The 17,173-nt window shown below is 33.7% G+C and overlaps 1 protein-coding gene across 2 annotated transcripts in view; it reads right to left on the reverse strand.

The window, feature by feature from the left end:
* The window catches only part of LOC117723847 (cadherin-10), a 200,409-nt gene that overhangs the window by 16,772 nt on the left and 166,464 nt on the right, over nucleotides 1–17,173 (reverse strand). For both annotated transcript variants that reach the window (XM_076916406.1, XM_034523410.2), the window contains exons 6-8: nucleotides 12,274–12,461; nucleotides 10,760–11,013; nucleotides 5,138–5,274 (exon numbers count right to left, since the gene is read on the reverse strand). In XM_076916406.1, coding sequence (XP_076772521.1) covers nucleotides 5,138–5,274; nucleotides 10,760–11,013; nucleotides 12,274–12,461 — 579 coding nt within the window. The remainder of the gene's footprint in view (nucleotides 1–5,137; nucleotides 5,275–10,759; nucleotides 11,014–12,273; nucleotides 12,462–17,173) is intronic.

A 17,173-nucleotide genomic window follows, 5' to 3' on the forward strand; every position in this document is an offset into this window, starting at 1 on the left:
GTAAAAAAAATATTATCCAATGCAAATGCAGACTATATTAATATTTGAAAGATTTTACTACCCTTTGAAACACTCTGCTTTTATTAAATTAATGATTCTATTCAGGTAAAAGCTGGATGCCGATCCGCTGGATTTATAAGGGTAAAAACTATAAAGGAAGGTACACAGCATTGTGAATAATGTGAAATATAATTACTTTCCCTTCTTGCCATGAAAAAACTATTAATTGAAATTCCACCTCCTTTTCAGTCTTACCTGAATCTTCTTAACTCTTATATATTCAACCAGCAGAATTTACTTTATGACTTTTCAAAAATCTAACCGCACACAATACACAATAGGGCACTGTATAGTTGAGGGTTTTGGCTGCAGATTTAGGGTGAGCTTTGTTGACTCTCAAGTTTACTATTCATGTATTTTTGACTTTGATCAGTATACTCCAGCTTTCCTCTTCCACAGTTTAAAAAATACATACCAAAGTAGAACTTCTGGTCTCATAGGAGTTAGTTTTGATGAGAATCTTTTAACAAAGCATCAGTTTTGAGATTGGACCTCAGAATAGTTTAAATATTACCACTAACATCACCTTTAGAGTCAAAAACATATCTTTTTCATTTCCTTCAACTACATAGGAGTTTAGGATAATTTTCATCACAACAAAATAGACATACAACAAAAAGGTATAAATGAGGCTAACAGTTTCCCTCCATTTACATGGATCTGATGAGTATGTTGAAAAGAAGTAGAAAAAGAAAAGAAGATAATTGAACAAACAAACAAAAACAGAAAAAAATGCTGTTCTTCAGTGTTACTACTGCCCTTTCTGTTAGCTTGTTTGCTAATACTTAGAGGTATATGCATATAGGAGTGGACCCTCATTTCCTGATGTTTCTATAGAGAAGAGTAGAAGGGTATGCTTCTACAATATGCTGTTTAACCTATCGATGCAGTTAGACGTATGCAAAATATTTATTTTTATTAACTCATGTTAGAAGCGACGCTACTTTCTAATTATGCTAATGGCACTGAAAGAGACAAAAAAAAGTTTCATAGGTAAGAAATTGCTTTCTGAGACCCTTCTCAAACACAATAGGAAGACTTCAGCTTCTTTCTAAATAACTCAAGGTTCTTTGAATCCAAAGCTAAATCCACAGGGATGAATGTGCTTTATATAAAGCATAAGGCCTGGAGTCATCTATTCAGAAAACAGTGCTTACGCTAATCTTTTTTGCTGGCAGATGCTACAGCTTCTGTATAAATAAAAATATAAAGCATTCCAAGGAAGAATCATATTGAATAGCAGCTGGCTTATATTTACCACCTGAATCTCTCTCAGAATCCTTCAGGGAAAATGTACTATAACAAGGAAGCATGAGCAATAAAGGCTTGCAGGATGTATGTCCTCAAGTAAGGCCATTCCTATGCATGCATAAGCTTTTCTAGTCATCCAAAAAAACAACAAATTTGAATCATTCTCTTAATTCTCGGGACTTTCAACAAATATAATTTTTCTAGAAAAATTATATTTCTATATAATTATATTTGTGTTGAACGATTTTTTCTCAATATAAATATAAATTGTATATATATATATGTATATATTTGCATTCTCAATATAAATTATATATATATATAAATATACACTTACATTATCATGTGCAATAATAGTTAGATTTTAGATGTAATTATTGGAACTTTGGCTTCCTGTGTGTTCTAAAAACCCCAAGTTTATTATGACGTCACTGGTGGTGACCTTAATTTTAGAGTTTTTAACTTTCCACCTGGCATTTTAGAATATTTTTTTTTCTAAAGAGAAGGAAGAGAATCATGCCATGGAGTAATGCACTGAATAATTACCCGAGGCAGACCGTGTTTGTCACATGCTGTGGTTTTTGCTGTGCCATGTAGAATTAAGCTGTTAGTGGCAGGACCTGGAAACACTTCTGTAAAAGGTTCATTTACACACACCACTGTTCTGCTCAAGGCTTGGTGTGGAGTGTATTTACCATCAAACCAGTGTTTAAAGTCTAGTGAAACAATCCTCCAATCCTCTGCATGTGTGTTTTTTTTTTTCCTTCCACCCTCATGGCATTCAATGCCCAGAACAGTATAATGGGACCCTGGCTACATGTGGTTGGCAGGTGGGCATTTCCAGTGCTTATTCCACAGATTGATTTCACTTAAGGGCAAGAATAAGCTTAGCACTTAAGAAGTAATTGGCTTCACTTTTTACAGAATCATAATTACTTCAACTAGCTTTAGAAGTTAAATTTCTCAAAGTATCTGAAATAGAAAATGCAATTCCAAGCTCACTGAACTTGAATAAAGATCTTGAGTTGAGCAGACAGCACAAACAATCAGATTCCAGAAGCTCCAAATTGGATCTCATTAGATCTGGGTGAAGACAGAGAAATAGAAGTTTTCCTTATGGGGAAAAATGCTGTAAAACTGATGGACTCAAATGACACTGCCATTTATAACGCTCTAAACAAAGCATGGTCTTTGGAGAAGGCATGTGTGACTCTCTATTTCAGATCCCAACATGGATGATGAAGCTTAATTCGTTATTTTAGTTAGACACTTTCAAAAGTTATCTGACTAGACTGCTCACACAATCCTGAGAGTCTGGGTGACTCAGACCTGGCTTGAGTTTGTAATAATTGCCTCCAATATCTCTGATTTGTTGGTTGTGTTGACTCAGTATTCTATGTATGAAATTTTTAGATGGTTTCTCAGCATGGCTCAGTTGAAAGTTGAAGCTTCCTGTTAAAAGTATGTAGAGCTGCTTTGCGTTACCATTGATCCAGCAAGGGATTGGATACTGGGAGAAGGTTTACAGAAGCATGGCTATGTGGCTCTTTTTTTTAGTTCCTTTATTTTGTAACAGACTGTATATTTAATTTAAGGCTCTGTTGCCACCATCTCAAATTTCTTAATGATTTTTTCTTTTGTTAATTCTTTAGTGTTTGATAATATTCTTGTATTCTGAGGCAGGGCTTCCCCAAAATCACTCTGATTTAGTCTTCTGGCCTTCTGAGCATTGGGCATTTGATGTCACATCTGGTTCCATAATGATTTTCAACAGTCTACTAAACAATGACTCAGGCCTCCACAAACAATGATACATTTCTCTCCTTGGGAACGATATCTGCTGCAATTTTAAAAACGTATTCATCTCAGACTTTAACTTGCCATTTTCTAATTGGGTGAACTATTGATTTTTTTTTTTCTTCAAAGCAAGCACAGAATTAAGTGTTAGATCTAGAAATCAAATAATCAATTTGATTCCCAGTTTACTGCTTCTGGCAATGTGACTGTAAAATTACAAAAATCTCCACAGACCCAGCTCTTCAATAAGATGAGGTTAATAAAAATATTAGTAATAGAAATTCTATTTTAAAGATCTTGAAAGCAATCTAGGCCTCCTTCCTGCCCTGCTTTGGTCATGTGAGCTTGCAACTTGTTACTTTCTAATTTTAGCTCTGCTGTATCAGATGTCATGAGGAAAAAACAACAAGTTAGAAGATAAGCTTTGGCTTTTATGACATGAATGAGAAATGGCCAGCACTGGGTTTTGCTTGACAGAGAAATAAAGTTTCCAACTTTTTCATATCTCATCATCTTTGCACAAGCTTTTTGCTCTACCCAGACTTAAGCTTCCCCTAAGTGCTGTGAATTAAATCCAAGAATGACATCCCCCACCACAAGGTTCATTATTAGAGGAAATCATTAAGAAGGTCATCATTTAGCAGCATAAAATGATGCTAATCTCAAGATATGAACATTCTCAATATAGAAATACAAAAAATTTGAATAACCCCTATGAATAATTACATGAATTAAGGCAGGCAACACATCTTAATGGGAGCTGGATGGACTTCAAACAAAATAAGACACTGTAAAGGTCAGAGAGAAAAATTAGTTGACAGCTTTAGGAAGAGATTAGATTGTGCAGATAAAAGATAGCAGAGTTGAAGAAACAAAACATATTTTGAATTGTTAGTGTGGGACAGAAAGAATAAACAACCAAGAAAGCACGAAGAGAAAATGTAGGAACTGTGAGATACTGTTAAATAAGCATTTCACTTACTGGTATACCTGAGGAAGAAGGGCTAGAATTTGAGGGTGTTGAAAACCTCTTTAGTAAAACAAGATCAGAAAACTCCCCAAATCTGAAGAAAGATCATGGCTACCCATGTTCAAGAAGCATTTAGAGTCTAAATTTAGATCTAATTTATATGATTATAAATGTACTTCACCATGACATAGTTAAATTGTCAAAAGTTCATAACAAAGAAAGAATATTACAGTCTACAACAGAGAGCAATGTTAAGTAAATTTAAAAGCAAATACAGTAAATGAATAGAAGATAGCTCAGAAAAAATCTAAATGCCAAGAAAACTTGGAAGGTAATGTGTTCTCATTCTGATAGAAAACAACTGCCAATCAAGATCAAGATAAGGCTTGCCATACTTAGCAAAGTTTCCTTCACTATCAAAAGAGAAGACCTTCCAGAAGAAGGATAAATAAAGAAAATTGCTGACCATTAGACTAGAGTTACAAGATATTTATAGAAATCCTATACCCAAAATAGAAAGAATTTGGTAAATGATATTATTAAAAACATGAATAAATTTCTGTAGAACAAGTGATATGATGCTAAAAATTAGAAGAAAATATTACAAATACAGCAAACTTTCAAATTTCCAAGATAAGAGAAATAAGCTACAAAACTATAATAAAAGCAACTTGAAAAAAAGTCAGAATAATGTAATAAATTGATTTGTCCTGAATGTTGTTACAACACCTAACTTTATAAAACAAAACAACAAAACAAATCTGCATGAGAGACAAAAAAGAGATTTAGGCAATTCAATACTCAAGGTATGTCGAAATACCCGAGAGAGCACAGATAATGTTTTGCTATAGCTGCAATATGTTTAGCTATGTACCTCAGTTTAAAAATAAAGGAAATGATGAAAAAACTGACATTTTAAAAAGTCATTTTAAAAAGCACATTGAAATTTAATATGTATAGAGATCATTATTTCAACATAAAATATACATACAAATATATTAAAATGCAGGAATAAAATTATTTAACAAATTAAAATATTCATTAACTATATTCCCTTACTGATCTCGGCAGCTATAACAGTAAGATTGTGCCACTGAGATAGTTCACGATCAAGTGGCTTTGATGTATAAAGTGATCCATTTCCAGAATGAATGTTGAAGATCCTGTCGAGGTCAGTATGGCGATCCAAAGTAAATCTGAAAATAGGTAGCAAAGAAAACACATGGAATAATATTGATCATTTGCAAAAACAAATGGTAAAATACAAAGTTATATAATCTACTCAAAATTATAGCAAGCCACAGAGCTGATGTAGAATATAGTCTGTTTCAGCAATTGAAACAGATGGCCACTAATTACTCCAGTCATGGCCTGGTACTTTATTTTGCATAGATACACAGGTTCTGTAAATGTCCATTATTTAAACTGTTGCCTGTTGCCATATAAAATCAACTAGTTTGAATGTATTTTGAGACACAAAGTAGTGTCGCATGTAGCTTCATTGTCAAGTGATTGTACTCAGTAACCAAGTCTTATGATGTTGAAATACTACAATTGCCCACCATAAACGGTCAATGCTAGAAACTCAGTCTCCTAATTAATAAGAATATTAAAGGCAGCACTGCTTTCATCAGTGCAATACATTGTCAACTGGTGATTTGAGATTTCAATCTAGCTTCAGGTTCTTTAATCACATGTATGATTATAAAATAAATGAGATAAGGCCTTTTAAAATTGGAACAGTTCAGTTTAAGAAATTCTGTTGCAACTGTAAAGAGTAAAATCTTCATAAATAAAGAAAAGGAACTTTTTTTTTTTTTTGAAAACTGATATCAGGCATCATGATACATGTCATTTGAAAGCATAATACCTGCATAAGACATGAGGGTCGTATAATCAGTGTAAACAGTAGTATCTTTATGCCATAATCAAATAAAGCAAATCATTATATCACCACACCTGACGTATTTTCCAAATAAAAAGATAACTCCTTCCCACAGTCTTCCATGACTGTCCATGGTAGTCGAAGTAGTTTGCAACGTTATAATTTAAACCTTTTTGTCTTAATCCTCTCTATTTTTGACATTGTCTTCTAAATTGTTTCATTACCAATTTGAAACAGGAAGTAAGGCAAGAAAATATCAAATCTACTGCCAGTGTTACTTCAATCAGCAGGAGATTCTAGCTGACACTCACTGAATTCTACTTGACACTCGTGTGCAAATTTCTCTCAGTAAAAAAATACATTTGAAGAGCAATCTGCAAATACTTATCAAAATAAAATAATATACTAAATTACATGGTATGTTGGAAAACGGCAGTCATTACTTGTGAAAAAGTATTACCTGAACTTGAAATGTGTTGATTAATACTTAAAACACAATAAGAGTAGTGCAAATTTCACTGGCTAATCTCAATTCAATTTATGTTTGCTTTTTTTTTTTCTTATTGTACCTCAATTTAAAAAGTAGTAGAATAGTGTGGAGACTTAGGCAGTATTTTGAAAGCAGACATAAGAAATCTGCATTAAAGTTCAATTGTGTGTGTGTGTGTGTGTGTGTGTGTGTGTGTATGTGTGTGTATGTGTGTGTGTGTGTGTGTGTGCAAATACATGCCACAGTCCATAATTGGAGATGAAAGCACAACCCACAGCACTTGGGTTTCTTTCGTCCTGTCACTGGAACCCTGAGACTTGAACTCTAGTCATGATTCTGGCAGGAAGAGAGCCTCTTTGTTAAGCCATCTCATCATCCTATATCTGTCTACTCAAATACGCTCATAGCATAATTTTATTTCTGTCTGTTTATTGGCAAATTATGTTGCAATTTTCACTTTGTTTCTTCAAATTATTTCCAGGATATGCTTAAACAACATTTTTGATTTGTGCATAAACAATTCACAATAACTGACAACATTCATACCATGTACAATGTAAACCATCCAACAAATATGACACACATAACTATATTGTTTCTGAGTATCTAATACGCCCTTGATATAACTGGAGACTGGTTCTGTAGACACCAAGTTTCTCAGATGCTAATGCCCAAGTATAAGATAATATAACATTCACACAACCATAAAAATATCCTGTAAGTACTTCATTACTTCTAGATGTCTTATAACTCCTAATCTAACCTAGATAGATGGTGACACATAAAGAAAAGTCTTTACTTTCTTGGGCAAAGCAGACTATCTTTTTTAACTATTGTCTATTTCTATCCATTATACCACATACAGATGTCTTACACCTCCTACAATAATGTAAATATATGGGGATATGTGATTTATACTTATTCAGTAAAGGCAGAAAATTTTCCAAATATTTGAAGATGAATTCATTATATATATATATATATATATATATATATATATATTATTTAGACAGATATATATATATTGCATATATATATTGCATATTTAGACAGACATATTTTCATTTATTTAAGATACATATCTCTAGCTTCTGTCTAAATCGTAACATCTAAGATTATTTGTTTGCTTTTTCTATACCTAAGATAGAACAAAGTCAAAAAATACTACAATTATAAATTTGTTTTCATGTAGATCATTATAGCTGGCAGCTGCAAATATACTTTTTCTCTAGTACTTAGATAAACATTGTTATTTAATATTTTACTTTATTTATTATTTCTTTATTTATTATTTATTTATTTAGTTTATTTATTATTTACCTTATTATTTGTCATTTAACATTTTACTTTATTTATTATTTACATTTATCATTATAATAATGATGAGTCTATAGGAAGACACAAACCAATTTTTTGTTGAGAGACATCCTGTTTATTGTTATTATTATAACAATAATACTTGGTTGAAATTTAACCCTCAAAAACAGTATCTATGCTTCTAGAACATAGCATATTTGGACCGAATTCTTGCATCGCATACATAAAGTTCTGGGTTTGACTTCAAAACTGCATAGCCTTAGTCTAAAAGCATTGGCCAGACAACCTAGAATTAGAACAGTAAAATCAGAAAGATCAGAACTTTAAGGTCCACACACCCACACACTGTTCAGTGGTGATCACTATGAGCTATATGAGACTGAAAACCAAGAGGCAAAACCAACAAATCATATTTTAAAATCTGTTTTGAAAGCTGGAAATAAGAGCATGGCCTATACTAATTCTATCTCTGGCAGAAAATAATAAGTATTTAGTGGGGAAAATTAAGTATCTCTACCAGTAATTTTAAGAAAATTTAAAGGAAAAGAATATCCATAGATCAGCAGTTTTGACAAAGCATCTAGAAAAACAAACATTTATGGCAAAAGTTAGCTGGCAGATGGGAACACAGTGTGAACATCATGTACACTTATCTTTTTCTGCCTGTATATTACTTGTGGTGGAATGCATGAACATAAGACAATGTATTTGCATAAACTATATGAATAAATCACACACAGAAATATATTACTTTCTGCCTGGAACAATTACTCTTGAAGACTGGCAGAGAAAACAGAATTGTTCACTTGAGAACACTCAGAATCCCACAAAACATGAACTGAAGGTTCTTCACAGTTTAAAGCTGAATAATTCATATGAATTCACTAAGAAATTACAAAACAAACATTTGGATTCATACTTGACAGGGTCACATGGATGCAAATTCAGATTTCTGTGAATTAGGTAGAAGAATAAAATCTCAAACTCACAACATGCTAACAGATTAAAGGGTATGAACATTTTCTTGCTGAACAGTGAGCACAGGTACTTTAATATACCAGCAAAACTACTAATGAAAGCCGTGAATCTAGTTCACTCTTATATATCCCACATCATGTGCCTTTAAAATTGCACAGTAAGTATAGAGCTAAACAAAGAATTCTCAAGTGAGGAAACTTGAATGGCCGAGAAGCACCTAAAGAAACGTTCAGCATCCTTAGTCATCAGGGAAATGCAAATCAATACAACCCTGAAATTCCACCTCACACTAGTCAGAATGGCTAAGATCAAAAACTCAGGTAATAACAGATGCTGGCGAGGATGTGGAGAAAGAGGAACACTCTTTCATTGTTGGTGGGCTTGCAAGATAGTGAAACCACTCTGGAAATCAGTCTGGCGGTTCCTCAGAAAACTAGACATAGTATTGCCTAAGGACCCAGCTAAACCACTCCTGGGCATATACCGAGAAGATGCTCCAACATATAACAAGGACATATGCTCCACTGTGTTCATAGCATCCTTATTTATAATAGCCAGAAGCTAGAAAGAACCAAGATGTCCTTCACCAGAAGAATGGATAAAAAAAATGTGATATATTTACACAATAAAGTACTACTCAGCTATTAAAAACAATGAATTCGAGACATTCTTAGGTAAATAGATGGAACTAAAATATATCATCCTGAGTGAGGTAACTCAATCACAAAAGAACACACATGATATTCACTCACTGATAATTAGATATTAGCTCAGAAGCTTGAAATACCCAAGATTCAACTCACAGACCATATAAAGCTCATGAAGAAGGAAAACCAAGTGTGGGTGCTTTGGTCCTTCTTAGAAGGAGTAACAAAATACTCAAGGGAGCAAATATGGAGACAAAGTGTGGGACAGAAACTGAAGAAGGGGCCGTCTGGAGACTGTTTCACCTGGGTATCCATCCCATGTGGAGGCATCAAAGGTAGATGCTGATGTGGATGTCAGAAAGTGCATGCTGATAGGAGCCTGATATAGCTATCTCCTTAGAGGTCTGCCAAAGTCTGACATACTCTGAGGTAGATGCTCACAGCTAGCCATTGAACTGATCAAGGGGTTCCCAGTAGAGGAGTTAGAGATAAGACTGAAGGAGCTGAAAGGGTTTGCGATCCCATGAGGAGAACAGCAATACCAACCAACCAGAGCTCCCAGGGTCAAAACCACCAGCCTGGGAGCCCATAGGGAGAGACCCATGGATATATATATATATATATATATATATATATATATATATATATATATCTGGGGATGGCCTTTTCAGGCTTAGGTGGGAGAGGAGATCCTTGGTCCCATGAAGGCTGGACGCCAAGTGTAGGGGAATTGGAGGGTGGGGAGGTATGAGTGGGGGGTAGTTGGGGCACATCCTCATAGAAGCAGGAGGAGGAGGAGGGATGAGATATGGGGTTCCTGGGCAGAATTGGGGGAATGGGGTAAGGGGATAACATCTGAAATGTAAATAAAATATCCAATGAAATTTTTTTAAAAAAAAATTGCATAGGAAGAAAAGCGAAAAAAAACATACAGAAATTATTCTGCGGTTTCTGGAATACTCAAACATTTTTTAAGCAGCTGTAAGAAAGAAAACAAAAACACACAATAACGAAGCAAAACTAGAAGAAAATTTTCCTTTAAGCTATAGATGGAGTAAGCCTGTCTATACTACATATTCACATATGTATGTATCTTTGCTCTATATCAGTGATCAAAATAGTTAGCATTTTACTGACTCAAATACATGACATAAGCCATTAACATAATGGAAAAGGCAAAACATAGAAAATCAAAAAGTTGGCATATGTGTTGCCCATGACATTCAATGAAAACATCCCCTCACACTGTGAACACCATAATTAGATAGAATTTACAGAGAAACTCTTGTAAGCGATGAGAATTTCTTGGTCTCTCTATGCCTTTCAACTCTGTTTCTTATAATCTTAAATACTGACAGAAATACCTGATGGGGCTGGACGTAGAATCTGGGTCTCTTGCCATTACAGTACCAATGATTGTGCCCACTTCAATATCCTCATGAACCTCAAACAGATAGGAGGATCGACTGAAAACAGGAGGCTCGTCGACATCTTCTATTGAGATTTTCACAATTGTAGTATCTTTGAATGGCCCTAGATAATAAAAACGTGGATCCACATGGGTATTTTCTGCCTCCACCTTCAGAGTATATAGTCTGCGGTTCTCATAGTCAAGTGGCTGTATAAAGACAAAAATCATTAGTTAGATTTGGAACAATGAGATGTCTGCAATTCCCAAGTTACACCAGGACTTTAAGATCCTGCAAGTTGTTCATTAGTAAAAACTAAAAAACTTAGACTCAATTTCTGTAATATTGATAATTCTTGGTGTCCAATGCTTTGGAAAATAGAAAAATATTTTGATTATTGTACAAATTTGTATGAATTTTAAATTTATCTCATAAGGGTAGTAATTTCCTCCAAAAAAATAGGTTGATAAGTTGTGAACTTCTGTGTGTACAAGTAAGACTCATTCAAGATAAACAAAATACTATAAAATAAGGAAAGAAATAGTTATTTCAAATGTGTAAGAATACAATTTCATGATGTATTACAAAAATGAATGTTATTGAGATAATTTAGACATCACTAAGTTTTAAATGTAACCCCTTGACCAGTAAATATTACACAAAGCACTCATTGCTCATTTTTCTACATTTTGTATGCAAAAATGCCAAAGATTCTGTGTGATTACTGATACTTCCTGGTTATTGCTACTTTCTGCTTTTGAGAAAAAGTGGCTTTTCAGCATTGCTAGTCACTTAGAGTAATAATTGGTTGTGTGTCCTTCGCCTTCTGTAGCATCCCGGGATAACTGTATTAGTTACCAATATCTCAATGGTTACTCTTCTCATGACATTTCATTTGGATTTAAACAGAAATTTGCCTTACTTTTCTTGTAATAATGGAGCCAACTGCAATAAAACCTGGCTACCTCTAAATTCTATCATTGAGCATATGTTAGCAGAAAATTTAATTTATATAGCAGAAGGGAAAATGTGAACAATTAAATTATGTTCCAATCCATTCTGTCTCTTTTTATTAGCAACACTAATTATTGGCTCATACATCTGGAGAGCATGCTATTTTTATGCCCCCGACTGTGATGATATATTGCCATTATTAGTTATTAACTGCTTTTTAAAGAAAACATTGTTTTTACCTTCGGTTTTTAATAACATGGGTAAGAAATATAATTACACATATATTAACTTGCCTGTTTTATTTTCAAATCTCGGGTTTCGCGTTACAAATAGGACATATATTCAGAATGGCTAAAGAGCTCACTCATACTAGAACCTTCTCGTTCACATGTACTGCGAAAGCCAACTGAACACTCCAATGTCGTTTCCTCTCTTAGCTAATGTAAGAACAAATAGTACACAATGAAATGTCTACTCTCTCAACAGAGATATGTGTTTTCAGGGAATCTGAACACCTTTTTCACAGTGATGATGCCTTCCTGTGTGTCCTTCTCAGTTATAATGTCAAACATATCTGTGCCATCTCCATCAATAATGCGGTAATCGACTTCAGCATTTTTCCCCGTGTCAGCATCGGTGGCTTTTACACTTCCCACAGCTGTGCCAACTGGAGAGGATTCAAGAACTCGAAGATGGACGGTGTCTGTACAAAACAAAGAAAATGTATAAATGTTAATGTGCATATCCATATATGCATGTGTATTATAGATATACATATGACTTCATCACCACATACATATGTGTATACACATGTATGTATACACATATATTTATGTATGCATATATACATATAAAAGATTTTTCTAGAGAATATTCCAAATAAAGTGCATGTAAAATAATATTGTAGAATTTACACTCTATGTTAGATGTTGATAAATTAATATTTTGAGTACACTTATGAAAACTAGGAGAAAAATGTGGGACTTCATAGGTATTTTGAATAGTATCAAGTGCTAATAGTATCAGGAAATCTGAACTTGAAAATTAATTTATTTTATTTCAATGAGTAGTGTTCACATGCTGAAAGGCACCTGAATGTGTTTACATAATCAGAACAAATCACCTGATGCACAGTGAATATTTGTACTTAATATTTTTCCATGCTCTGTGAAGTTATTTACATCTCCTTTAGCTGCAGATCAAAACAGTTCAGAACGGCACAGAACCAGTCAGAATGTATAGGGATCTCGTTTGTATTTATGACAAAAAAATAACAAACGTCTCTGTTGGAAATAAAAAGATGACCTTCACAGACTATATACACTTGATTCTGAAAAAAAGCCTTTTTCCTTGTGCAGAAAAACATGGATATATCTAAGTCCTTGGTGTACCTACATAAGCTTCCTGCATGAACCTCCCCTATCACTAATGAGATTTATATTTCAACACCTGGCCGTAAACTATAATTTCTGATGGGTTAATTGGCTGCAAGCACACTTCTGATTACACCACTCACGTGCCCATGAAACTTAATTCTCTTTAGTATACACAGTAAGGCCCAGACATGTTAAATTTTCCTGGTGTTGCCTTAGTATTCCTTTCTTAAGGTCTTTTACCTTTAGTTACTTCCTTGAAAGATTTGCAGTAAAGAAAGCCTTAAATATTTTTTTTCTGGCTAAAAATTTTTCTATGTTATTTTTTGTATTTCTCTCATATTAACTCATATCTGATAAATTCTTTTTCCACTATCCTCAAATATTGCCATTGAGGTTACCAAATACAAAAAGATGTCCTTAAAATGTAAATTTTCAGGGGCCATGTAATTCTATAAAAGGGGCTTCAGCACAAGTGACTTTATTTTTTGTTTTTTTTTTCAAAGTTTACTTTTTCATTCACATTGCATCCCAATTGCACCCTCCTCTCTCCTCAACTCCAAGTCCTGCCTTTACAAATCACTCCTCCCATTATCCCCATCCTCTTCTCTTCAGAGAAGGGAAAGCTCACTAGGTTATCATCCCACCCAGGGACATCTAGTCTGAGCAAGACTAAGCACCTTCTTTCTGACTGAGGCCCAGCTAAGTAGTCCAGGTAAGGGAAGGGGATCCTATAGCAGGCAACAGAGACAGCCCTCCTCCCTTCAATTGTTAGGGGACCCACATAAAGACAAAGCTACTCATTTGCTACAAATGTGTAGGAGTGCCTTGGTCTAGCCTGTGTATTGGATTTGGTTGGTGGTTAAGTCTCTGGAAGCTCCCATGGGCTCAGATTAGGCTCAGACATGTTAAATTTTCCTGGTACTCCCTTAGTATTACTTTCTTAGGGTCTTTTACCTTTAGTTGCTTCCTTGAAAGATTTGCAGTAAAGAAATACTTAAATATTTTTTTTTCGGCTAAAATATTTTGTATGTCATTTTTTGTATTTTTCTCATATTAATTCATATATGATGAATTCATATATTCATCATATATGTGTAAGTCTTTTGTGTAAGTCTTTTTTTGGTATCCTTGACCCCTCTGGCTTGCTCAGTTCTATCCCCTTTTATCCCCCAAATTCCAATAGTAGTTGATTATTGTATAAAAACTTCATAAATAGTTTACGGAGCCCCGTGTCTTCCTGAATTGAATCAATGGTTAAAATCTCCAAGTCCAAAATGCAGTCCACATTGCACAACCTAAATTTTGATGTGGCTTATTGGTTAAATCACTTACAGTACGCAATAGAGACCAAGTTAGGGAGAGACAGGATTTTAACTGAGGACATGCTCATATGTGATTATTTCTCCTCATTGTAAGTACACACATATGCACACAACACACAAACATGAAAAGAAAAGTCAACCTAAACAGTTTAATACAACAGAAAATTAACTTCTATATAGTGTGGATATAGCACCAAATTAGAGGATTAAAAATCCAAATAGCAATTAGCAGAAAATTCCAAACAGCTCATGACAGATGCACTAATGGAATCTAAACACAATGTGTAGAGAGAAAACAGGACAACGGAGAAGAGAAATGTATCACGTTACGTAATTATGGACAGAGAGAAGAGAAAAAATGAATGTCTTGAGTATTAAATATAAGATCATGACATAAGAAACTAACTCAACACCCAAAGAAATAAAAGTTAAAATAAAAACAGAATCAGGAAGTTGTAAACAAATACACAAACCCTCACAAAACTATCTTATTTTTAAAGACTTCTCTAAATAAACAGATATTTAACTGTCGTGGTCTGACCTGTTTTTGCTTTCCCTTTCTGATGCTTGTAAAATAGCATTTTATAACTTTCTCCCTTCACGAAAGCATACTTTTCAAATGTAAATATTTTAACATTTTCCTCTACACGATGGGCTGCATCACATGGTGTCAAGTTGCTTATGACTCTGAAAGTGATTGCTGATTATTTGCTTACTCTGTCCCTGCCAGTTTTCTCTGTCGAGTTAATATGCACTTATTTATAATTTATATAATTGATGGTTCTCTTATAGAAAATGCCTTGAGTTTGTACAAATATGTTTATGTCTTATCAAAAATCTTCATCCTAATTTCTGCATCAATCAGTGACATAGCCAACATAATTAATCGTGATGAATGATGAATTGGGATCTTGATTTTCTATAGCTTCATATTATAATTTGGAATTCTATCAAAGAAAGCTTTCTTTTACCTCATTCATTACTGATTTTTTTAAACAACTATAGAGATTATTAGTGATCAGTTTGGCCTCAAGAAGAGTTGCTTCCCTCTGTTGTATTTTTTTTTTTCACTGTTTTCCTCTACCCCATAGTATACTACGATTTTCTATTGCAATTCTTCTAAATTTGACATTGGTAAACTTCCCACTTGTCTTCAATTTTTCTTCTCATATTTTTCCATAATTACCTAAATCTTAGGAAGAAGATTTTATTGTTCTAAGTTTGCTGCCCAAGATGTGAAATCAAATAGGTATTCATACTGTTTTCGTTTACCAGAAAAATAATTAAGAAAGTTTTAATGAAGTATAGTGTTCTAGAATCACAGAACATTTATGGCAAGAGCCATAAAGTGTAAATATGTTGAAGACAAAAAGAAGATACCGACATCTACTTGAAATAAAAAATCAAGTATATCTTTGAGAGATAATTTTAATGGCACTAAGTTAATATTTTTCAGCACACCCTCTTATCTTTCAAAAAGGCCATGTGTACATCTCTACAAAAAAAGGATTTTCAATGCTATGGTTAGTAATAAGTAAAACTGCTGATACAATCCAATGACAGCACAGGAGTTCTTAAGTCAGAATATAGCTACACTGGAGCTAATGATATGCCTTGACTTTTTTATTAAATTAAAATTCTAATTTTTTCAGGTGTTTTCTTTTTTATTTATTTATCTATTGTTCTCTCATATACTACAACCTGACTGCCGTTCTCACCTGAATTTTCTCCTCCCAGGATCTTTCCCTCAGTCTCCTCTTTCCTCAGATCCACCCCTCTTAACATCCTCACAAAAGATTATACCTTCCAGGGACATCAATCAAATATGAAATAATGTGCTACAGTAAGAATGACACATATGCTCACAGCATGGCTGGATGAGGCAACCCAGTAGGAGGTAAACGGTCGCAATGGCACATGCCTTGAGTTCTAATCTCATGTGTGAGTGTCAGTTACACCTGTTTCTGAAAGTTATTACTGAGAAAGGTATACAAATCTATGATATTAACATTCAAATTTTTCTTCTCAAATATTGTTTACTAATGCTAGTGTTTTTTCAACTCATATTATGAATATAGTCTTGGTTGACTTACAGTTTTAAGTCTTTGGATTTCAAAAAATAAGGCAAGGATTTCGTTATGGAACAAAACTAAACAAACTACTAGAGAGTAATTAGATTATAGAATAATGAAAAAATTAAAACCTAACCAATTTTTAGCTAGAGGCTACAAAATTAGATAAATATTAAGAGAATAAAAGATTCATTCAATATAGCTATCTAACTGAGCTTTTTTTTTTTCTTTTTACAATGTTAGCTTAATAAGTTAGTCTGGTCTTTTAACTGAAGATGTGATTAATTTTTTTATGTTATGCAAAGACATATATGATATGTATATATATATCATTATTTATTTATTTATTTATTTGTGTGTGTGATAAAATGATATAATTTTCAAACTGCAGTGAAATGATGAGCATGAGAAGGTAGACAGATTATTTTTGCCTGTAGATATTTGTCATGCTAAAATAAAGTTATCTTAATTTTGATAGATCCATAAAGCAATGAAAAAACAGTGGTCAAGTCCTTAAAACCTACAAGAAAGTTACTGAGGCAGCAGATAGAATCTATAATAAAATCAGGGTAGCTGGATACCTCGGATAACAGCTATAAATGGAACACTTGGGAGGATGAGGTAAGAGGATTGTCATGAGTTCTA

Source organism: Arvicanthis niloticus, chromosome 19 (genome assembly GCF_011762505.2).
Source record: "Arvicanthis niloticus isolate mArvNil1 chromosome 19, mArvNil1.pat.X, whole genome shotgun sequence".
NCBI classification, from domain to species: domain Eukaryota; kingdom Metazoa; phylum Chordata; class Mammalia; order Rodentia; family Muridae; genus Arvicanthis; species Arvicanthis niloticus.